This window comes from Mauremys mutica, chromosome 1, assembly GCF_020497125.1.
Source record: "Mauremys mutica isolate MM-2020 ecotype Southern chromosome 1, ASM2049712v1, whole genome shotgun sequence".
Lineage (NCBI taxonomy): Eukaryota > Metazoa > Chordata > Testudines > Geoemydidae > Mauremys > Mauremys mutica.
In genome coordinates this window covers 348,395,607-348,419,635 of record NC_059072.1, presented here as the reverse complement: position 1 = coordinate 348,419,635, position 24,029 = coordinate 348,395,607, and the positions used below count along the sequence as shown (strand labels likewise).

The 24,029-nt window shown below is 46.9% G+C and overlaps 2 protein-coding genes across 7 annotated transcripts in view; one reads left to right on the top strand and one right to left on the bottom strand.

Moving 5' to 3' along the window:
- USP35 (ubiquitin specific peptidase 35) overlaps positions 1-24,029 on the top strand; it is an 84,488-nt gene that overhangs the window by 1,805 nt on the left and 58,654 nt on the right. Inside the window, exon 1 of one of the 4 annotated variants that reach the window (XM_045020968.1) lies at positions 21,917-21,941. The exons of 2 other annotated variants lie outside the window; for them this stretch is intronic. The gene's annotated coding sequence lies outside the window, so the exon portion shown is untranslated. Of the gene's footprint in view, positions 1-21,916; positions 21,942-22,012; positions 22,061-24,029 lie in introns of those variants that run through there. One more of the 4 variants, XM_045020975.1, reaches the window with a different exon arrangement.
- KCTD21 (potassium channel tetramerization domain containing 21) lies at positions 534-21,706 on the bottom strand. Of its 3 annotated transcripts, XM_045021000.1 has the most exons (3): positions 21,339-21,706; positions 9,659-9,786; positions 535-8,007 (listed from the first exon to the last, which is right to left on the bottom strand). In XM_045021000.1, exon 3 carries the CDS (start codon positions 7,987-7,989, stop codon positions 7,207-7,209), a length of 783 nt encoding a protein of 260 aa, XP_044876935.1. In that variant the 5' UTR covers positions 7,990-8,007; positions 9,659-9,786; positions 21,339-21,706; the 3' UTR covers positions 535-7,206. The 3 variants fall into 3 exon arrangements, with proteins under 3 accessions (XP_044876953.1, XP_044876935.1, XP_044876945.1); XM_045021018.1 differs by lacking the exons at positions 9,659-9,786; positions 21,339-21,706 and adding an exon at positions 9,833-9,856 and having other exon boundaries at positions 534-8,007; XM_045021010.1 differs by lacking the exon at positions 9,659-9,786.

Sequence of the window (24,029 nt, the reverse complement as noted above, 5' to 3'; positions counted from 1 at the left end):
CAGAGGGTCCGCTGGTCCCGCGGCTTTGGCGGACCTCCTGCAGGCGTGCCCCCCGCGGCTTGCCGCCCCAAGCACGCGCTTGGCGTGCTGGGGCCTGGAGCCGCCCCTGAATAGCAGTATCTTTGCAGGAATTGGTGCTAGAGGACAGAACTGTTCACAGTATAATCGATCAAACCTTAAAGGGTCTAATGCAGCAGTTCTCAAACTTTTGTACCAGGGACCCCTTTTATATAGCAAGCCTCTGAGTGTGACCCCCTCCATAGAACACTTTTTAATATATTTAACACCCCTATAAATGCTGGATGCAAAGCGGGGTTTGGGTGGAGGCTGACAGCTTGTGACCCCCCCATGTAATACCTCATGACCCCCAGTTTGAGAACCCCTAGTTTAATGCATCCATACTAGTCTAGATTATAGCCTAGGATTTAAAATGGCTTGTGCTTCTGCTTCATCCACACTAGGATTATTTTAAACCAGTTTGGTTGCTCCTAGTGCAGCTCTCAGCACTAGTGCCTTCTGGGTGGTAGTATTGTGATAATGTGCTACGTAAAGTCCTAGAGAGAGGGAAATAAGCTACAACTTCAGGAGAAAAATTACATTTTCATTTGCAAACAAATTTATGTCCATCACTACATCTAGTGCACCACTCATTACATTTCATTTATTTATTTTTAAAATACACTTTTAGTAACATTCAGAAAAGAGCTATGGAAAGAAAAGAGTGACACAAATTCAAAATTAAAATGCACTATAAACTCTGTAAGAGTTAGAGGAAATAAAACAGCTTCTGATATTTTTCAGAAAGCAGTAAGTCAAAAGCATAGCTCTCTTAACAAGTCTGGGACAAATTCTGGACAACTAGAAAATACTAAAGCCAGAAGCAAGAAAATAGGGAAGAGAATGCCCAGCAGCCCATTCCTAGACTCCTCGCTTTCTTTAGAATCCATGGATATATCACACTACTGCACTCCTAATGTTGTCTAGGATTGGAGCCATCAGGGAGTTCTTCCCAAGGAGATTCGGGAGCATGATCTGCATGTTTATGGCCCTGATAGGCAGCCCATCCCACCCAGAATAGTTGGATCTGGATGTTATTTGAGAATGTAGCCTGTAGCATTAAGAGAGTTAAATATTTTAAAATAAATCAGTGTCATTTCCTATACTTTAATTATAATGGCATCTGGGTAAACATCAGTCTCTTTCATAGCTTCTCCATTTGTCTATGAAGCATCGGTGCATAAGATGATCCCAGGTTTAGTTTACAATGTTAGTAGAGTCCTTATTGCATGGGTTGAGGATCAAATTTGCCACTCCCTATAAACCTAATACGTAGCTCATGGCAGCCCTTTCTCCATAATGGTAGAGTGAGGGTAAATCTGATTCATTGCAGGTGTTTATTGCCAGCAAATTCAAACAGGCAACAATTTCTGTCAGCTATCAAGGCAGAGTAGTACAAGCAGCTAGAACTGTGCAAATATTTGATTACATTAATGTATGTGAAAATTAAGCATTGGTCTTTGGCTCCTGGCAATGTATCTCTCAGTGCCACATTGTTTGGACACCTTCAAGTTACGGAATAATAGATGATCTGAGCTGGAAAGGACCAGCAGGGTCATTCCAGTCCCAGCCTCCTGCCTGGCAGCCTGGGGAGCAGGATCTTCTTTGAATTATTAATCCCACTAGGATATTATCTACCCTATTTCTGAACATAGGTCATTTATCCCACTCTCTCTCAAGACAAGACCTCACACTTCCCATCTTTAGCTTTATACCACTACTCCTTATGTCACCACCATCACCTACAGGAACAAACCCCACTCCTACCTTCTGTTCACCTCCCTTAATGCCTCCTGGTTATATACATTAAGTTCCATCTCTTCAGATGTCATCTCCTCTAGTCCCTTCATCATCTCAGAACCATCTCCAATTTGTCAATTTCCATTTTCAATGAGCCCCGTAGCATATGCAGAATTACAAGAGTAGTCCTTCCCAGGCTCTAATAAGCTGCTTCATAGTAACTTTGTCATACAAGAGATCCCTTTGTGTTGTGCATACAGCCCTGGCTGGCAAAGGCATTGCATTATGAGCTCATATTTGATTAATTACCCTCTCTGGTGTTTTTCTACCCTATTATTTCCTAATGGTCTCCCTTTGGTGGAGGTCTCAGCACTTTATTGAAGTATGACTGAGACTCATTTTGCCAATGGAGGAATTGAGGCATAGAGAAATTAAGGCCATGTCTGTACTACAGCGGCCCAGCTATGGTGCTGGAACTGTGCTGCTTAGTACCATAGTGTAGATGCTTCCTACATTGATGGAGTGGATTTTTCCATCGATGTAGTCAATCCACGTCTCAGAGACGCAGTAGCTAGGTTGATGGAAGAATTCTGCCATTGGACCTGGCTGCATCTACACTGGGATTTAGGTCAACCTAATTACAACACACACAGTGCAAAAATGTTCATAGCCCTTAAGAAAAGCAAGTGTAAACCTCTCCCGTATGAGCAGGCAGCATTTTACATCCACTTTGCCTAGATGTCAGTGACACTAGTATATAGCAGTGGGGAACCAGGCTCAAGTGTTCTAGGCTCTCAATCCATGGGCTACAGTTTTTGTACCAATTTAACTTTTTCAATTGGAGTGTGATTTATTTTTTTTAATCAAATCAGCACAATGCCTGGTAGGCACAGTGATACCAGTACAAAATAGCCTTATACCAGTATAGCTTATTTCCCTCAATTTATAGGAATAAGCTTCATTGGTATAACTGTATCCATATCAGGGATGGGGAGAGGTATAGTACTGATATAGTTAAAAATCAGCATAACCCCCTCTAGCATGGATGGAACTTGTATGTGGGGAGACTCTGAACAGGCAACTTTATTCATTAAACCGAGATCTCCAGTCCCACCTGGATCACCCTGAATATAAACATTGGACTATAACCTATGGACCAATTCTGAATGATCTCTTTGCAACAACTACAAAGCTCACCATCTCTACTATAAAACTGATCTCAGAATGGTACTCATGTCTGTATGTATACTGATCTTTTAACCAGTACTCTCTCTTTACTTTTTAAATAAATCTTAGTTTAGTTAATAAGAATTGGTTGTAAGCATAATTATTAGGTAATATCTGAGTTATATACTGACCTGGGTATGTGGCTGGTCCTCTGGGATGAGAAGAACCCTTTTATTTGATTCAGTTAGTTTTAAATAACCACTCATCATTACATTTAGGGTCCGGGTGTTGAATCCAGGACTGGAATACCTTAAGGAGGCTGCATTTCTGACTTCTTGATTTATTAGTACTAATACTTAGCATTTGTAACACCTGTATGTTTCACAAACATTAATTAAGCCTCATAATACATTTGAGGCCCATAAATACTTTCCCCTCCATTTTACAGATAGGGAAAGTGAGGTGGAGAAGGTCTGTTACTTGCCCAAGCCCACAAAGGGAGTGACATCAAAGATAAGACTTTAACTCCAGACTTTCACTCCTTTCTCAAATAACAGCTCTCCCCTGAAGAGTTTACCACAGATGAACACCTGGACACTTCAGGATTGATGTTTTATTGAGTCATCTGCAAGATCAGGCAGGAGCAGTCTTGTAACACATCTAAACCCTTCCTCTCAGAGGGGGAAGAGGGTTCTGTTCTATAAATATGCTTCCTCTCTGCAGCTTCTTATGGACAAAGCACCACATAACACTCCTTTTCAATATGTACATACAGCCACAAGAGAGACTGCAAGGCATAAAAGCAGCGGTTTTCAAACGTTTTGAGCTGAGCCTCCACTTTGAGTTACGATTTTTGGTCCACCCCACTACATGCCCCTCCCTCTCGGGATGGAGAAAGGTGCACGTGATGGTCTCGGGGGCAGAGCCAGCACTGGGTGTGCAGATGTTGATGCTGACCCACAGGCTGGCTGGGATGAGTCAGGGGGTGGAGGTGGCACTCCCTCCTCGATCCCCCACCGGTGCTGGCCCAAGCCCCACTGAATGTTCCACCATGCCCCCCAGGGGGATATGCCCCACAATTTGAAAACTTCTGCATTAAAGGCTGTGGTGTGATTAGAATGAAATAAAGCCCTAGATCTCTTCTTCATCAAACCTGGGTGTGGCCATTTCTCTGCAATCCCACTACGTGATAGCGGTAGTGGCTTGGCGTTCCCCACTTTTCTAGTTCCCTTCACTGGTAGGTATCTGTGCAATAACGTTACTGGTACCTGTCTAGTTCTTCCTGCTAACTAGGGAATTACGGTAATATGAATTTGAAGTGTTTATTTCTTTTGATGAAATAGTTGGAAATATTGGGCGAGTCTGAGCTGGTGTAAATGAGCAGGGCTCCATGGACTTCTGTAGAGTTACACCTTTCAAGGCTTGTTGAACTAAAAATGTACAGAAAAATAAATTACTACAGATTAATATTCCTTTTCTCCTGACATATGAAAATGGTGTCTGCATAGCAGGTATAACTGAAATTCTGTGGTTAGAGGGTAGGATAAAAACCTCCCCAGAAACTCTATAAGCACTACTTCCAAGGTAATTTTATTTGCTTTATGGCACAGATTTGGTTAGAGCAGGCTGCTTCTGAGATCTTGCAGGTCAGACTATTCAGAGGACGTAAAATGATTAGTACTGTATAACACGTTAGCATCCAGTTTAACTATAAACTCTTTGTAGAAGCTAGATTCTCACAGGAATCACTTTGCTTCACCACTGACATGCAGCTACCTCTGGTGTGGAATATGGCAGTTGTTTTAACACCGCACAGCAGTTTCGGACAGGGAGGGAAGAATGCTACTTGATCCATTTGAAACGGCAAGGGGATTTTAAATGGGAAGAACATAATTTTTCATGTTGGACCTTAGCCAGGAGATCAGGATTAAAATCCTCAATCTTATGAAAGTTTCCAGATGATTTTTAATGGCTATAAAGGGTCAGGACCTCAATTTTACATTTCATCCAAAAAGGCAGCATCTCCAACAGCATGGTGCCTCCCATATCACACAGATGCATTGGTACAGCACTGATTCAGAGGGAGGGGTGTTGGTGGCTTGATATGTAACACCACTTGCTGCAGTATCTAGGTTTCTATCATCTACAGCCATTGCAGCTTGGGGTGGTAAAGTTGCACAGGTCTTATACATTTTAACAACAGTAACAAAATTCAACTCCTATGCAATGGTTACATATAAACTGGTTCAGTACTGCACCATACTACTTTAGGAAGCAAGGACTAGGATAAGGCTAAATTTTGTAGAAACTCAGACCTGATTTAAAAGCTTCTGGAGACAGTAAAAATGCAGGTATGGATGCTAGTTATTGGATACCTTACAGACCACTGTATTCTCCCTTCTGTCTCATTACAGATGACAGCTGGTGGGTGATATCCAGAGGTTTGCCAGTGTAGTCAGTGCTTGAGTGTGACAACCTTGTTCAGAAAGACACATCCCAGTGGCCTGCCGCTTCCCGCAGCTCCCATTGGCTGGGAATGGCAAATCGCGGCCACTGGTACCTGCGGCGGGCCACACCTGCGGATGGTCAACATAAACAAAATGTCTCGCGGTCTGCCAACAAATTACCCTGATGAGCCGCATGCCAAAGGTTGCCAACCCCTGGTGTAGCCCCATCACATAGGGCCGAAGCCCAGGTCCCAGAGCCCCGCCACCTGGGGCTGAAGCCTGAGCAATGGAGTTTCGTGGGGGTCCCAGGCAATGGACCTGCTTGCTAGCCCCCAACGCTGGCCCTGGCCTTTATATGCAGAAAACCAGTTATTGTGGAACACGTGGGCCGTGGAGTTAACAACAGCATGGTGCAGGGGCGAGGTGCTTCTGAAAGAAAAAGGTTGAGAACCTCTGGTGTAGACAAGGCCTTAGTTAAAGTGCTTGGCCATTTCCACCCCTTCCACCATTTCTACTCGGCTGGTTCTCCATTTCCCTGCCCCTTGTGTAGTCATTTACACCCAAGCACAGTGGGTGTAAAATCCTTCCATTCTGACTGGGTAGTCTTTTACAACATGCACTTGGCACTGGTGTAAACAAATGCACAAGGTGCAAGGCAAATGAGAATCAGGCCCTTGGTCTTTACTGAAGAAAAGTACTTAGAAAACATATCATGCATAATCTAATAGAAGGGATTGTTTGTATTCCAAAAGGCAAACTATGTTTCATTCAGCCCTTAATGCTTCATTACCCATCTCCCCTGGGGAGCATGCGCCCAAAGAGAAGGTGTAGGACATGGGTAGATGTGGTTCAAACTATTTAGAAGACATTTGAGGCTGACACTCTCTATCCTGTTAATTGTCTCCAGAACAAAAAAATGTTTTCAACAGTATCCTCAAGACACACATTCCCTTATGAGAAAGACCAAATCTAGTTACCTTTCATGCATTAGAGCGTAATTGGTAAGGATTTAAGTGTATCCAAAGCATGTTTAAACAAACCCACATAGACAGCATTATTCTATCTGCAATGGCATCCTTCGTCATTTGTGATACAAACTGCCCAGTGCAAACATGGCTACTTCAATAAAAGAACAGGATTGAGGATTCGTTACAGGGAAAAGACGACTTCAGTTTGAACACTCTAAGCCAGATTCTCCGCTTTCCTTGCATGGTCGTTTATACCTGTGTAAAGTGTGTGTGAAACCTCTATCCTGCTGACCTGTTAGCATTCTACATCCACTCTGGCCAGGTACAATTGGCTACACAATGTGCAACGTGGTGGAGAATCAAACCCACTGCACTTACTACAACTCTGCAGCTCTGTAACGCTGCATTGGATGATCTCAAGACGATCTGTAAACCTCATTATTTAAGCCTCACGGCATTCTTTTGAAGTAGGTTAAATATTATTATCCCTGTTTTCCAATGGGAAAACGGAGTCAGAGAGAAGTTAAGTGACCTGCCCACAATCACACAGCGAGTCAGTGGTGGAGGCAGAAATGGAGCTCAGAACTCCTTAATTTCTAGATCCTGCTCAAGCCAATAGACAACATTCCATCCACCTAGAATATAGACATATTCTGAAAGGACATTGGTAAATTCAGTATAGGAAAATCAACTCACAGTTAGTGATTTTTTAGTACAGATTATCACATAATTTTGTATTAGGCTGTTTGTTATAGTGTCTTGAAGTTGGTCTTAAAATGAAACACTGTGTTTGGTTATGTATTTCCCAATACCATAACAGGCTACTCCTACTTGTACCGAATTAGTCGAATAATCTTATTATTCATGAAATCAGAGGCATGGGGGTGGGAGGAATCCACACAAAACCCATCACTCATGGCTATTTTTAGTACCTCTTCCACAAATACCTGGAAGCTATTAATTTGCTTATTAGCTGGCACCACCCAAAGTCTCTTTAAGTTCTGTCTAGTGTACTCCTCTTCTGGCAGGCCTTCCACAGTCGCGACCCAATCCAAGGTCAAGTGGTTGGGGTCCTGCAGGTAGCTGGATATTGAAGACAGGTTGCCATTGAAGCAATAGTAAAGTCTGGAACCCAGGAGCTTCAAGAACAGAGATGATGTGCTGAATATGTGGGCACTAAATACTTCCATGTTGGAGGAAGACAGGCTGTAGATCTGGGGCGCTTCCCGAACAGTGAAGTGAACTGTCTGTGTCCTCTGATCCAAGGTGATGTTGAGCATGGCGTTCTTCTCAGCTTTGGAGAGCTCCACCTCCTTCTCTTGCAATGCTTCAATCAGCGGCTGGACCTGATAAAAATCTGCCTCCCGTCGCAGCAAGCCCATTTCCTGGAAGTCCTCAGGGAGGTCCAGGTGGGAAGTTCTCAAGAAGTTCAGGATGTAGCGGAATACTTTGCCATCTCTGTCAATGAAGCAGTTGCCTTGGCTATCCCTCTTGGTTGGCATCTTTCCACTGAACATGGCACCCAGCATGGAGTCTGGAAAACTAGTCAGGGTAGACAGGGAAGTGGTGTACAGTTTTCCTCCAACGTTGAGCGTTATAGGTTCTGACATGATGGAAAAGTCACGATGCTGGGAATAACAGTGGGGGGAAAAAAACAACATAACACATTTAGTGGTTCAGAACAGTCACTTTGTAAATCAAGGATATTCCCCAAGGATATATATCTATTTCTATGTCTATATCAGTATGAAAACTACAGAAGTTAGAGATGGGTAAAGTTTTAGAGGTCATCTTGGACACATGGGGGAGAGAGACAATCTTGTTCTGGCTCCCAACAGATATTCAAAAGGGCTTTGTCCAGTTCATTTTAATAATGGTCTTAAGTGAGGTGCTTCCATCACGTCCCATCCAAAATGAGGGTAAAATCCTGGCCCCACTGATTTCAGTAGGTCCAGGATTTCATCCTGGGTCCACCCAATCCCATATCCCTCATGCACCCAAAACTTCCACTGAGCCACACAGAAGTTTGGGGTGCATAATAAATAAGTGATCAGGAAGCTTGCATCTCTTTGGTGTTCCCTGCATGTGCTCCATTTAGAGTGCAAAGGTCTTATCGGAACCACAAAAGTTATCATAGCAGAACATCCCAACACTGCTGTGTGTTGTCTTCACCATGTTACACTGGTGTGCGACGATGACAAGTCCCGATCACACAAATGTTGCAGTGCACAGTCAGAATATTTGCTGCCAAACACATATGGCTGTCGACAGCTCCATTCAGTAATTAAGTGTCTCTCCAGTTCTTCAAGGTTCACTACTATCCCAGTCTAACAGGTTTCGCCACTTAGAAACATTCCGGGCCATATCTCCAACTAATGTAACTCAGTGTAGCTCCATTGCAGTCAATGAGGATATATGGATTTTCACCAGCTGAGGAGCTGGTCCTCAACCTACTGTTTCTTTTCCTCAGTTTCATGTTGTTCCTTCTAGCTAGATGTTGACAGTCCAGTCTAATCAATGGTTCCCCCTCCTACCCAGAGATACACAGTAGCTGCCTTCTATAAGCTCATGCTGCAATGTGCGTGGTCATTCCATAGGCAGCAGCCGAATTGCTCCCAGTAAAATACACTTTGAGTAGCAGGCATTTCAGTAACTAACTATGGAATAATGAGAGATACTGTGCCACCATTATTGGCTCTGTAGTCACATTAATAGACATAGTGACAACACGATCTTACACCGTAAAATCAATTCTCCACTGGCTAATACCAAAGACAATAATTGTGCTTGTCTCTCCTTTCATCCAAGGATCTCCAAGCACCTGCAGACATTTGTAAGTTAAGGTTCACAATACCCTTGTGAGACAGATGATTGTGATGACCATTTTACAGAGGAGGAAACTGAGGCATAGATGACTAAAGCCTCGATTTTAAAATGTGTGCATGCTCAACTCAAGACTCAGCCTGGTTTTGGAGTGCCACTGTGCACACATTACTTCAGAGGCTGCCGGCATTCAGCACCTCTGATCAAGATAAGGTGTTAGGTATCTGAAGCTGAGCACCCAAGAAGGGAGACACCCCTCATTACATTTTGATCTAAGCAACTTACCCAAGGTCACTGAGGAAGCCACTGCAAAAGCCCAGATCCAATTCCCAGCCTTTTGTCTAAACCACAAGTATCGTCCTCCTCCTCATACCTGGTAACCTGACATTCCATTAACTGGTGATGTACATTAACCCATTAATGGATGGAAGGAATCAGATTTGCTTGGGCACATACCAGCTCTCTGAGCCTGTGGAGCTCTTTGCATAGAAGATCATTGGTTAGATGCCTGTGTATAGCTGGAGATGAAGGTCTTGAGCTTACCAGCCCCACATGTATTTGATAAAGTTGGGCAAGAAGGACTCCTGCATATAGACAGACACAAACAATTCACTATAAACCCCACAGTACCTGTGGCACATTCCCATTATTAGCCACAATGGGATGTTTCCTGAAAAAAATAAATACAAAAAATTAGTTCCTAGGATAAAACTATTTTTTCCCCAACCTTAAAGCCTGCTCTCCACTGAAGTATCAGCATATTCCACTGCTCTTGAAGAATTCTATCTACAGCTTTCTGCTTATGTAGAGTAAGGAGATGAGTTAAATTATATAAAGGGGTGGCCTGGCCTGGCTCTGTAGTTCAATTGACAGCTTTGTGTTTTTCCAAGAACTTATACTCTGGCTGTAAAAAATTGTTCTGAACGAAATGTGACATTCCAGAGATCTGCCCAAGATGATTTTTTTTTAATGTTTAATCAAAGAATAAGATCCTTGTATCCTATTGCATGGAACACAGAGAGCAAGCCCATTCCTTGTAATACCACCACATTTCTCACCCTCTTTGCTGGTCCTGACTAGTTGAAGAGAGAAAAGTGTGATGTTTTCACTCAGTTTGTGGGACAATCTTCACCGGCACCACTGAGTGTCAAGAATTATAAATCAAAAGTGGCTGGTTCAGATGATTAGTGATAGGATATAGAGTCTTTTGCCTCTAGGTCCTGGTTCAAATCCAACCAATGTTTACTGACACAAAGGCTGTTTGGTACCCTATATATAAGGGATGAGGAGGGTCTCTCAGTCCAGTTCCGATGGACATCACATAACTGGCCCCTTTGTTGTAAGTCTGAGCGGAAGAGAAACTAACCTGCTCTTTCATCCAAGTCCATATGAAGAACAGCTATATCCCAAATACAGCATGTCAGTATCCCAGGATATCATAATTTTTGCAAGCACTGGATTCATTTAAAAAGATTTCTGGATTGACTAAGACATAAAAATATTTTTAAAACCCCAAAGTGAATTAAGTTCTCAGATTTTTTTTTTCACTCTGTAACCAGTTGTCTTGTAAAATTGAATTTACATACAATGGGCGCAAGGTCTGATTTCATTTCCACTTTTCATTTAATTTATAAAGCTTCCTAGCTTTGCAGTGCTATGCAAACAAGACAAATCTTATTATCTGGCAGCCCAGGACAACCAAAAAACCCAGTGAAAATGACATTTAATTAGTTGCTAGCTGCTGAACACACCACTGACTTGACCTTATTGACCAACGCATCCGACCCTAGGCTGAGAATGAAAAGGAGCCTCTTGCCTCACTTTCCCTGTAAACATTAACTAAAGGTAGATGAAATGGATGACCTGGCAGTCTAGCCTGCTGCTTTGCTGAATTCCTCATGATGTGTGGGCCTCATCCTGTACTTTCAAGATCATGCACATAGCTAATGTAATAATAAATAATGCCTAGCTCTTCTATAGTACTTCTTATCCAGAGATCTCAAAGCTAGCTCCTCCAAACTGCGCTGCAGGACTTAACGGTCATTCAGTAGCATGTATAAAGGAAGTGAGGTGGGCAGATGGCACTCAGTCTTGGATCAGCAGCAATTCTCAGCAGATGCACCCACGATAACTACGTGCAGATTGAATCAGGAGCTTCTCTTCAAGTCAGAGACATATCACATCACAATTTAGGGCTTGTCTACATGGCCACAGTGTGCAGGAAGCTGGGATGTAAATCTACAGTGTAATAGCCTGCTGCATACGCACTGTCCACGTGGACCCTTTGTAACACACACTAAGGCCTGGTCTACACTAGGGGAGGGTTCGATCTAAGGTACGCAACTTCAGCTACGCGAATAGCGTAGCTGAAGTCAAAGTACCTTAGTTCGAATTACTTACCCGTCCTCACGGCGCGGGATCAACGTCCGTGGCTCCCCCGTCGACTCCGCCACCGCCGTTCGCGGTGATGGAGTTCCGGAGTCGACGGGAGCGCGTTCGGAGTTTGATATATCGCGTCTAGATGAGACGCGATATCTCGAACTCCGAGAAATCGATTGCTACCTGCCAATATGGCGGGTAGTGAAGACGTACCCTAAAAATTCCATACTGTGCTTTGATCTACTGTGGTTTCAAACAGCAGCAGATTAAAGTGCACTAGGAAACTTTTAGTTCACAGTTCACAGTCCATGGAGTCAATCATTGCATGGCAGGCTAGTGCGCTTTAGAATTAAATCTCATCTTGCCACACACTAACTCTCAATGTAGACAAAGCCTTAGAAACAGCAACAATTAAGTTTAGCAACAAGAACAAAAGAAAATATCCAGTCCAGTCATGTATTTTTGCAGACAATGAAATACAGAACCCAGGTTACCATTGGACATGTCACCTTAATAAAGAACTCCCTGCCTGTCCAACTGGACTGAGAAAGGGGGCCCAAGACTTCTAGATAAAAACGTAATGGGAGGGATTTTCCCCACTGTTTATACACTGCTGTCGCCCCTTAGGCAGCTGGGGGAGCATTCCATCAGGACAGGCATGACAGAGAACAGCTGTCGGCTGTCCTGGGCAAGGCCCAGAATAGGTGGTGTATCAAGTAGAGGGGAATCTCCATAGCCCAAAATATTAGAGACCCCAGAGCTGCCCACAGCTAGCCTAGACAAGGCTGCGGAAATTTAGAGCAGCTCTCTAGGCTGCCTAGGTCACACCAGCCCAGAACTGGGAAGGTGCAAAGGTGGCTTAAAGCACCTTTGTCTCCTCTTTATGTGTGCTGCGCCTGCTGAGGTGCGCGTGACGACAGCTGTCTTGGCTGACACACTGGGGATGGAGCCTGAGACCTCCAGAGCTAAAGCATGAGTCTCTATAGCAGGAGTCGGCAACCTTTCAGAAGTGCTGTGCCGAGTCTTCATTTATTCACTTTAATTTAAGGTTTCGCGCGCCGGTAATACATTTTAATGTTTTTTAGAAGGTCTCTCACTATAAGTCTATATAACTAAACTAGTGTTGTATTGTAAAATAAACGAGGTTTTCAAAATGTTTAAGAAGCTTCATTTAAAATTAAATTAAAATGTTGCTCTTATGCTGCCGGCCCGCTCAGCGCGCTGCTGGGCTGGGGTTCTGTTCACCTAGGCCGGCAGCGGGCTGAGCGGGGCCTGCGGCCGGGACCCCAGCTGGCAAGGGTCCAGCAGCCAGAACCCCAGACTAGCAGCAGGCAGTGCGGGGCCGGCAGATGGAACTCCAGACTGGCAATGGGCTGAGCGGCTCAGCCCACTGCCGCTCAGGGGTTCCATCCACCGGCTCCTGCCAGCCGGGATCCCAGCTGCCGGACCTGCTCAGCCCGCTGCCGGTCTGGGGTCCCAGCCCTGCCCACATACAGTGGGTACCTACCTTCTCCCTGGTTCTGGCCCATCTTCCTCTCTCTGCACTGAGCTGAGGGTGGGAGTGGACCAAGCACAGGGCTGGGGGTGAAGGGTCTGGCCAGGAGCTAGAATGGGGAAGGGGGCTCAGGGTTGGGGCAGGAGGTTCAGATGTGGGGCACTTACCTGGGCAGCTCCCATTTGGTGCGAGGGGTCGGGGTGGGGATGTGGGAGGTACATGGGATGTGGGCGAGTGCAAGAGTCAGGGCAGAGGGCTAGGGGCATGTGACGGGGGTGCAGGTGTCAGGGGAGGCTGGGTATGTGTGGGGGTGCCAGAGTCAGGGCTGGGGTCAAGGGGGGGTGAAGGAGTCAAGCAGAGGGCTGGGTGTGTATGAGGGGGGTACAGGGCTCAGGGCAGGGGCCTGGGGCCTGTGCGGGGCACAGGCATGGGGCGGAGTGGGGGGCGTCAGGGCTCAGGGCTGGGTGTGTGTGAGGGGGTGTTAGGACTCAGGGCAGGGGGCTGGGTGTGTGGGGGGGGGGTCAGGGTAGAGGGCTCCCCACACTCCTGCGGCCCCCAGCCGGCTCACCCACTCGGGGCCCCGTGGTGCACTGCACGAGCGCAACTAGCGCCCCCCGCAACGAGAGAGTCCCTTCTGGCTGTGTCTGGAGGAGCCACTCCGGGCGGCGCATGACCCCATGGTATGTGAGCTCCTCGCCCCAGGGCTCTCTGGCCACCACCGATTCCTGCTCGCCCGCACCTGCTGCGGGGCTCTCCGCTCCACCCAGCTCACGAACAGCAGGTACCGATCCCTGGCCACGGCCAGGCGCCTTCTCCTGGGGATGCTCAGCAGCTGGTGCTGCTGCCGCTGCCAGCCTCTCCCGCGTCCACTTCCCCCGCTTCCTGCTGCCAGGAATCGGGACCGGGTCCGGCAGCAAACCCGCTCCCCCGGCTCACTGCCAATCCGCCATGGCCAGCCTTGCTGGGTGAGGGGATGTGGGAGCCCACAGGCAGGCCGCTGAGGCGGGTCCTCTCTCGGGGGGCGCGGGCTCTGCCCCTCACTGGCTGCATGTCCTCAGGACTCCGGCAGGCAGCAGTGTGCCATTAAAAATCGACACGCGTGCCATAGGTTGCCAACCCCTGCTCTATAGCTTGAGCTAAAGAGCCAGGCTTGGTAGCTAGGGGCTGTGACAGGTTCACCATCCTCTGTGGATGGGGGACAAAAGAGTGGGGTGCGGATATGTAACAAACTGAACAGTGGATTACACCAGTACAGAAACTCACTTCTGTATATTTAGCCCTTCTATAGCCCCTGCCATTCAAGGATCTCGAAGCACTTCACAGTACAATCAGTAACTAACCCCTGGGAGGCAAGTAAATAGCATTATCCTCACTTCGGATGACCAGATGTCCTGATATTAGGGGCTTTGCCCTATATATGCCACTATATCCTTCCCGCAAAAAGTGTCCTGATTTTTCATACTTGTTATTTGGACAGGGAGGCAGAGAAAGTTTAAGTCGTGTGATCTTGGGCAAGCAGCATTTCAGTAGCAGAGACCTTTCTCTCCCAACTCCTAGTCCTGTGCGCAAGTCACTAGGCAGCATTTCTCTTAGAACAGAGTGAGATGCGCAGTGGATCTGTGGTGCCCATTGTCAGCTGTAATTCTGACCTGCAGCCTCTTGGCTGAACAGAGCCAGGACATACGGTACGCATGATCTGCTAATACAGAAAACCATAGGAGCTCACTCCAGTTCTGCTAGCTCTGATGAGCTTTGAAACGGCATCTTTGTTTTTATCAGCACTCTTCTGAACACTGACCTCCTTTAGCAAAAACAAATCAAAATCAAAATCTCAGTTTGTGGGAAAAGCTTATTAGAGACATTCGGGCCATTTTCTATCTGTTTTGATATCATGAAGTTTTCTTCTAGTCCTACTGCTTTTGACTTGGCAAGTGTTTACAAACGTTGCAGAGGAAAGAGTTTATTTCCCAGATTCCTTTGACTAAAATCAGTGCAGTATCAGTTTAATACCTGATACATTCTCCATCAAAGGCCTAAATCCTGTACTTGCATGGGGACAGACTCCTTGATCCCATCTTTCCCCTAAAATTAAGCTGTTTCATCATTTTTCTCAGTCTTTTCTGTGTTGGAGTTTCTTCCCACTCCTTTTGTGGGGTTTTTTCCACTCCTCCCCAAAATATCCTTTTTTATTTCTGTCAGTTGTCCTTTCCTCCCTTCCTCTGCCCCATCCCATCTCTTTTCCCGCTTCAAAAGGTCATGTGACCCTCTCTTGGTCAAGGCGGGTTTGACATAGATGGTGGAGCTCCCTCTGCTGCTCATGTAGTTGGCCTGAGGTAGTTGCAAAAAGGCCCCTCTCTTCCTCTCCCCAGCCCTTGTAGTGGTCACAGTCCTTACTGGCACCGGGAGCAAGCTTGGCCCTGATTATGGAAGTGGTGTCATAGACCACCAGGCCAGCCCCACTCTGTACAAGTCTCACATCCCACGCCAGCTCCTTGATCCTCATCGCCTACCCTTCTGTCTCTCTGCTCCCCATATCTTTGTATCCTCCCACCTCCCCCCTTCTCTGTATCCCACTTCCCCTCTCTACCCTTGGATCACATCATCACTAAGAGGACCAGAGTGAAACTGATGCGACACTGATGAATTTCATTCTACTGCTTGGGAAACAGCAGGTTGCTGGGCCAGTGGAAGATACACATTAGCTCACTTCTCTCCCAGCTGTGTAACTCAGATTGCTCTGTAGCTGGATCACCCCACTGCTCTTGCACTACACTATCCAGCAGGAGCAACAGAGTAAAACTGCCTAGTCTTGCATCAGTTTTACTCTGCTGTTGTCAGCCCCAGTGGGGAAATGCCTCATGTAGGATCAATGGTACATGCATGAATCTCCCCAATGGGATTTTCTTGCAGGAGAATTTTAACAATGCACAGATGGGATGGCCACCATACTACACCATGTTCAACCCTCTAGATACAGGCAGACAGCAAATCAAAATGATTTAAAGCAATTGCACGTAGGATGGGTTTACAAAAAGTATATACTGCCAGACGAATCTGACTGCATTATGGGAGCCTAATTCTAGCAAGAAAAGCAAGCTGATCAATGTGGCTAGAGTCAACAATCAGTCTCATCAATGCAGGCAAAGTCTCACTGAATTCAATAGGACACCTCATTGGCACAAGGGCCTTCTTGCCTGGGTCAGATTGCACCTTAATGCAGGTAGCTAACGTGGTACATGTGATCTCGTTGGAGTCTGGTAAAATATTTTATACAGTGGACCACAAAATCTGACTCAAAATTCATTTAAATTAGCTTTGGTAGAAACAGTCATATGGATTAAAACTAGGTAAAGGAACAGCAAAGGCCAATAGTAAAACAGCATGTTATCAGGTCAGAGAAGGTGCCTAGTCAGATACCACAAGATATAAGTCTGGTCCCGTTGAACATCTTCATTGATGTTCTGGAGAAATGCGTCTAGAGAATGTGAATGAAATCTGCATGATACCAGATAGGGAGGAGTTGCAAATACCAGTGAGAGAGACAACCGAACAGAATAGAAAGTAACAAAGTGAGGTTTCAGTCTGGAAAAAATGCAAGTCGGGACCTCTGAGGACAAATACGAGTATTCACTGGGAGAGAGACCTGTGAAAAGCAGTCATGCTGAGAGACACAAAAGGGGTGATAACATTAGACATGAATCTACAGTGTGCTATGGCAGAGGGGAAAAAAAGACCACTAGCATTTTGGGCTGCAGAGGCATTGTCTTGTAGAACAGAGAAGTAACTGGCTGTGGGTGTCTTATCATCAGGAGTTTAACAAAAATGGAAGAAATTCAGAGCAGTAAAACAACAAGCATCTGTGAACTGGTGGGATTGGATTATAATGAAAAGTTAAGAGCGCTAAATATGGGTAGCTTAAGAGAAATCTCTGGGTACCAGACAGTCTGCAAAGGATGTACACACCAGCAAGGGAGATGAATTATTTAGGGTGGTACATTTATGCTAAGTATCAGGACCAACATCCAGACTAAAATCTATTAGCCTTTGGAATAATGCCCAAGAGGTGGAATCCCAATCTCCTGGGCCAGAAGTGAAAGTAAGCTGGTACGGCGTACTGACAAGAGCCTGTGCGCCGTACCGGGCAGATCGGCTTCCCCTGGCAGCAATTTAAAGGGCCTGGGGCTCCCAGCAGTGGCTGGAGCCCTGGGCCCTTTAAATTGCAGCCAGAGCCCTGTTGCCGGAGCCCTGGGGAAGCGGCAGGGCTCCGGTGGCGATATAAAGGGCCCGGGGTGCCTGCCGCACCTACCGCCCTGGGCCCTTTAAATTGTCCCTGGAGCCCTGGGGTAGTGGTGGCGGGACTGCGGCAGCTGCTACTGCCTCAGCCCTTAAAATAGCTGCCAGAGCCCCACCGCTGCCTCCCCAGGGATGATTTAAAGGGTCTGGGGCTCCGGTAGCCACTACCGCCCTGGACCCTTTAAAATCATCCCTGGAGCCCCGCCGCCCTGGGGTAGTGGCGGCAGGGCTTCAGCGATTTAAAGGGTCAGGGCTTGGCCACCGCTACAGCCCTGGTCCCTTTAACTTGCCGCCGAAGCACCGTTGCTGCTATCCCAGGGCTCCGGGGACGATTTAAAAGGCCTGGGGTGGTAGCAGCAGTTGGAGCCCTGGGCCTTTTAAATCGCCACCCGAGCCCCACTGCTGGAGCCCTGGGGTAGCGGCGGCGGGGCTCTGGCGGTAATTTAAAGGGCCAGGAATTCCCGGCTGCCACTACTGCAGTGGAGCTCCAGGCCCTTTAAAGTTCCGCCAGAGGCCGGGGCCCCCTCTGATGGTGATTTAAAGTGCCCGGGGCTCCACTGCAGTAGTAGCAGCTGGAGCCCCGGGCCCTTTAAATCACCCCCGGGGCTCCTAGCCGCCTCTGCAGCTGGTAGCTCTGGGGGCGATTTAATGGGCCTAGGGTTCCCAGCTGCTGCTACCACAGCCCCAGCCTTGGGCCCTTTAAATCCTGACTTAAAGCACCCGGACATTTAAAGGTCCCGCCTGTTCCGGTAGAGGCCCTGCCCCATCCTAAGGACTCCGGAATACCGGTAAGTCCTTTAAGTTACTTTCACCCCTGCTCCTGGGTCATTTTAAAGAAGAATGGACAAAAAAAGCTAGGAAATGTATTACAGAGAATAATTCTGCAGTGGCAAGGAATAGATTGGCCCCATCTAATAGGTAGCTGGGGAAAAAAAATTGAGCATCTGTTCATGGGCAGCTAAGACTTTAAATATGGTGATTTTATAAGAAAACATGGTTGTTCCAATTATTAGGCTCTGGTTTCATTCTCCAGAGTACATTAAAATGAAATGTTAGGGCTGCTGCGATTGTTCAAAGGCAATCCTTAGAGGCATTATGCTTGTTCTGTTTTGGGCTATGTGCCAACGTTTCTCATTTTTAGAATGCATTGCTCTCACTTGGTCTTACATGCTTTATTTTGTTGCTTTAGCGTTCATTAATTAAAATGTCACTTGCCAACAGGGGTCTAAAACTGTGCATCAGAACTGAGATCATGTGATACTCTATTTCAAATTCAGGCAAAAATTCCCAGACTTACAAAATACCTAGATGCCATGATCAACAGCCCCCTGCTTTGAAATCTAGATCTGGTTGGTCAGTCTAGCCTGCCATTCATGCTCCCTGCTGCTGAGCACTCACCATGACTGTGTCCATCAATGTGTTTTGTTCCCGGTCTCCATTCAAGACAGTATTATTATTAGCAATCCCTAGAATCCCCAGTGAAGGATCAGGGCCCCATTGTGCTAGGCGCGCATCAGACAAACACCCCAAAAGACAATCTCAGTCCCTAAGAACTTACAGTCTAGGTGTGAGGCAGAGTGTGACAGGTAGACAAGACAGACCAACAAGGTAGGAGTGGGAGTACCACCAAAATGAGCAGAGTTTATCTGAAGAATAGAAGTCTCAGCTCACCACTTACCTAACCAATGCCAGCTGGCAATGATCTGTGGGTATCACAGCAGAGGTAGGTTTTATGGAAGGATTTAAAACAACATCTGTAGAGAATAGCTTAATGGGGCTGGCAGACAACTATAATTGGGCCATTCACTCATATCTGCCTCAAGTCCTGAAGTGCAGGCTTTGCCGTATATATTTGTGTGGGCTTAGTTTGATTGAGCTCATTGTAGAAGACTCATGCTCTCCCACTCCAGTGCTGCAGGACAATATGAGCACTGTTTCCACCAAGAGCCATCTAACCTGAAAGACAGAGGGCCCTGGTGGTTAACTACTTTGTTAAACCTGCACGTGCCCTGTCTTTGCTATAGGTCTGATTTTGTGCACGTGGAATTTTCAAGGCAGTCACTAATGCAGGGCCCTCACTTCTTTCCTTGCTCACCCTGGATCTTGACTTGGGGGAGCGGAAGGGTTGGTCAGAAGCTCCCAGCAGGACCAGGGCTGGTCATGACCATCCTCCTTTTCTCCATGGCCAGACGAAAGGGATGTCCTCAAATTATTTGTTGGTGTTACATGGTGTCACAATTTGGAAAAGGTTGGGGTCACTGGTCTAGCAGATTGGGGAGCTTAGAGGAAAATATGGTGGGTATTATCAGGGCCTCATCTTGGACGGCCCCTTCCTTATGTAGACATGGAGAAATTTCTCTGCAGAACAAACACACAAGCAACATAAGCATGAATGTTCATTTCATCATATTCCCCAACTTCCTTGCCTTTAGCAGTGAGCTTGGCATCATTCCTCAATCATCAATTTAACACTGAGGAGCGGCTCAGCATTAGCCAGTGCCAAAGAAGTGCATAGAAAACTGCTTTAAAGCGTCATAAGAGGTCACCAGCAGTGCTCAGTTCTGGCCACGGTTATTGCTTAGAGGTAGAGCTAAATGTAAAGGGATAAAGATTGTGGATACTGAAACCAAGCAGAGGGTTGCCTGCCCCTGGATGGGGGACAAAGGAGAGGAAGACAGGGTTGGAGCCCACTTGGGTGCGGGGGGACGACAGAGGTAAAATAATGGGTCAAACTGAGGCAGAGGAGTGAAATAATCACTATATAGAGGACAAAGAAATGAAGCTCAGCAATTGCTGAGGGTGTCGGGAGGAGGGCAGGGAGAAGAGATCATGGAGGAGAGAGAAAAGAACCGGTTGCGAAGTGATCTGAGGATCAGGGCAAAAGCTGAGTGTAACTCACAGCTCTGATGTCACCCACCCCCTCAGAAAGCCTCAGAAATGGGCTCAGGGGACCATTCCACTTGGTTTTTAAAGTCACATATTTAGGGAGGAAGCAGCCAACTGCCAAATCGAAACCCTCAGTATATTCAAGAAGCTAAAGCAACCCCCTCCCCCCATCAATTTAATTATACTCCCAGTAAAGCATTTCACTTGCTCTTCAAAGCCCTGGCCAAATTTCCCATGGGGAACTGCATCCCACCCTTTTAAAATCCTCCAGGTAGCTACAATGGGTTACTATATTATCTCTTGTGCTGAATTGCTGGGAAGGGGTGTAGATAGCCATATTAAGTTTGTACACCTGCTAATTGAGTGGTTACCTAGTTCCTGCCTATCCCAATCATTTCCAAAGGCAGCCCTGCCACCATAGATAAGATTATCACTGGCACAACTAATGCAGTTAGAGAGAGAGACAGAGAGCTGTAGCTGTGTGTTAACACATGACCCAACAAAAAACAAAGCTAACCTGCCAGTTGTCATCAGAAACTAAACCTTATCAAAAGCTTAAAAAATGCACGCGGTTCTATACATGGACAACATCTCTCTGCCTGTACCTATACGTTATTAACCGCCAAAGGTGGGCACAGTCCAGTACTAAGCAAACTGAGCCCTGTATGTAGGGTGTGATTCTCCTCACAGACTCGTGTAAATCAGGAGTCATTCAAATGGCGTTACACTGGGGTAAAACTGGTGTGGGTGGAGAATCTGGTCCACAGCTTGGTATATGGAGGCAGCTGTTGCTAACGAACCCCAATCACCATTTCAGTCCATCCGGGTTAGTCACTGAGAAGGGGATGTGTATAAGGACCCCAAAGCACTGGCAGAATTAGGGGTCCCTAGTGCCTTCATGCTTCCTTCCCACATTACAAACTGCTCCTATTACCCGGCAGCAACGCTGTCCGCTGGTTAGCACAAGGGGCTGGGAGTCAGGTTCGACTCCCAGCTCTGCCACTGGGGCCCTGGGCGAGTCACTCCACCGCTCCGCACCTCAGTTTCCCCTTCTGCAAGGGGGGGGGTGGTGAGGATACTCACCTGGGGGCGGGGGGAGCGCAGGCTGGTTCGGGGCTGCGGCGATCCCAAGGGCTAGTCTCCAACCATGCACAGCACCGGCCTGTGGCCCGGGACCTAGAGCGCTCCGTCAGGCCTGGGCGCCTTCTTCAGCGGGCAGCAGCGCCAGACCGTGCGCCCCGGCGGGGGCGGGAGCCGGAGCCGGAGCCGCTCCGGGAGGGGGCCCCGCAGAGCCCCGGGCTGGCCCCGGGGCACCGTGACTCACCAGCCCCGCAAGCATCCGCCTCCTCGGGGACACCCCTGCAGCGCAGCCCGCGGGGGGGCTGCAGCACCCGCCTTCTCCCCCGCGGTCCGCTGGCCCCTGTCCCGGGAACGGGACAAACCCAGCGAGGGTCGGCAGGGCACCGGGAGAAGGGTGGAAGGCAGGATCTGGCCGCCCCGCAGCCCTCCCTGGGACTTGTAGTTCTCCGGGCTCGCGGTCTACAGCCAGGCCACTGGGGAGGGGAACTACAACTCCCAGCAGGCGCCGGGGCAAAGCCTGCAACTCACCAGCTGGTGTTAAAGGAGACGCAGGCTGTTGTTATTGCCTCTGAACAGCTCCAGCAGCGCCAGAGGCTGCGCTTGGGGGTAAGTGCTGGTTGCAGCAGCAGCAGCAGCAGCAGCAGCCCTGGCACCGTGTACTCCGCTGTTACTGCAGTAGCAGCCGCCGCCTCCCCTTCTTTGCGGATTGTTTGCAGTGCAGTAAGGTATTTATTTGCATGGCAGGCAGGATTGCAGAGGGTGGGGTAATAAGGATGCTGAGAAATATTTCGTCTGTGGCGTTGGAAGGTGGGCGAGCGTCTGTGTGTTTTTTCTAATGATTGCATTGCATGGCACTGGCAGTATGCAAGGCAGCATCCTGCTTGAAGTGGGTGGCTAACTTGGGCAAAGGTTTTCATCAGGACAAAGCTTGGGGGCGAAAAAGGTTGTCTTGCATCCGTTGAGAGAAAGGGGATTCTGAGGGGGAAAGAGAGAGGGATGGGTGATATTCCCATTCTGTGGGGTGACACTGGACTCTCTAATACAGAATGTGACAAGTACCCCCTAATGAGCTCTGTAACAACAGCAGTATTGGGCCAGATCCAATCTATACTCAGACTGAACTCTCCTTGACTTTGATAGGAGTTTTGCTGGAGAAATAAAAGCAGGCTTTGGCAAGTAATTAGTATGCCAGTTTATGAAGGATCTCAAAATGCTTTACAAATTTAGGGATGTACGATGGTTTGTATGTAAACATCTGGAGCCTTTGTAGAGTCCATTGTGAGAGATAGAAAAGGCCAAATAGACCATCAGATCTACCACCTTGCCAGGGCTGAAGCTAAAGAGATGTATCAAATATTAATCTGTTGTTTTATGTTTTATTATAGGGGTAACATGATATAGATCTTCTTTTCTGTAGTCTTTATAAAATTGGCTATAGTCTCAGTGTGCACGTCTGACTTCTACTGTGAGAGAGACCCCCAGGGATTGTGTAGGGTGGAGATCAATCTGGGTCTAAAATGAATGACGTATGTCATTGTTATGAAGGCACAGTTTACAGGTGTGTCTCCTCTCAGCCAAAACATTGGAGGCATCTACATCTTTTATACAGACTTTTATACAAATAAAGGAAGACAGAAATTTTAAGGGAGAGGAGAGATGTCTAATCTATAAATACCTTAAAGAAACAACAAGCAAGACAGAGGGGAATTATTTACATTCTCCAAGGACGATCACAGAAGGCATGTCGGTGTGAAGGTCAGAGCACATTAAGGCAGAATCCAGTGACGCAAAGGGGTCCCTGGGTACAGCAGCCAATCAGAGCAGTTTGATTAGTGTCACTGTCTTGCTTGGATGGGAAGCAAATAATGACTTGGGAATCAAAGGAAAATTAGTCTATCTGGGCGATGTGAGAGACTATGCCAGGAAAGCATAGTCAAGTGGTTAGAGAGAGCATATTCTGTTTTATATTCCCTGCTCAGCCACTGATTTTCTATGAGACCTTGGGCAAGTCACTTTTGTGCTTCAGTTTTCCTACCTGTAAAATGGGATAATAATCTCTCATGGGGGTTTTGGGAGGCTAAATCCATCAACATTTATAATGGTCCTTGATGGAAAGGTGTGTAAATGAGGAATATTATGTACTGTATGGGAGTTGAACTGAGAGGACATATCCAGGGAGCGAGAGGATGAAATGCTGGTGGATCTGAACTTTATTTAATGTTATCACACCCATGTGGATAAAAGAAAAAGTTTCAACTAGATGTTAGAACGAAGTTCATAACGCCACAAACTGTAAAGCAATGGGCTAGACTCCAAGGGAGTCACAGTATCAAGGGCTCATGGCACCATCACTGCAGAGATCTGAGGACAGGTTAGCTAAAACACTAGTGGGCCTAAGGTAGGGTGAGGTCCTGCAAAATGCTGAAAGTCAGAATGGATGATAATAATGATATAACAAATCTCTGACCAGCAGGACCTTTACAATGGTTAATGTGCTGCCCACTCTGGCATTTTGGAACTTCAGGCACTCAGAGACCCCTGCTCCTAAAGCTGCACACATCTGTCACTAAAAGAAAATCTCCACCAGCTCTTTGCAGTATAGGGCTTATGCTGCACAAGAGCCATTCTTATAAAATGCATCAGAGGGCAGTAAAACACATACACAGTAGCCAGTTCACCACAGTAGTTAGCACT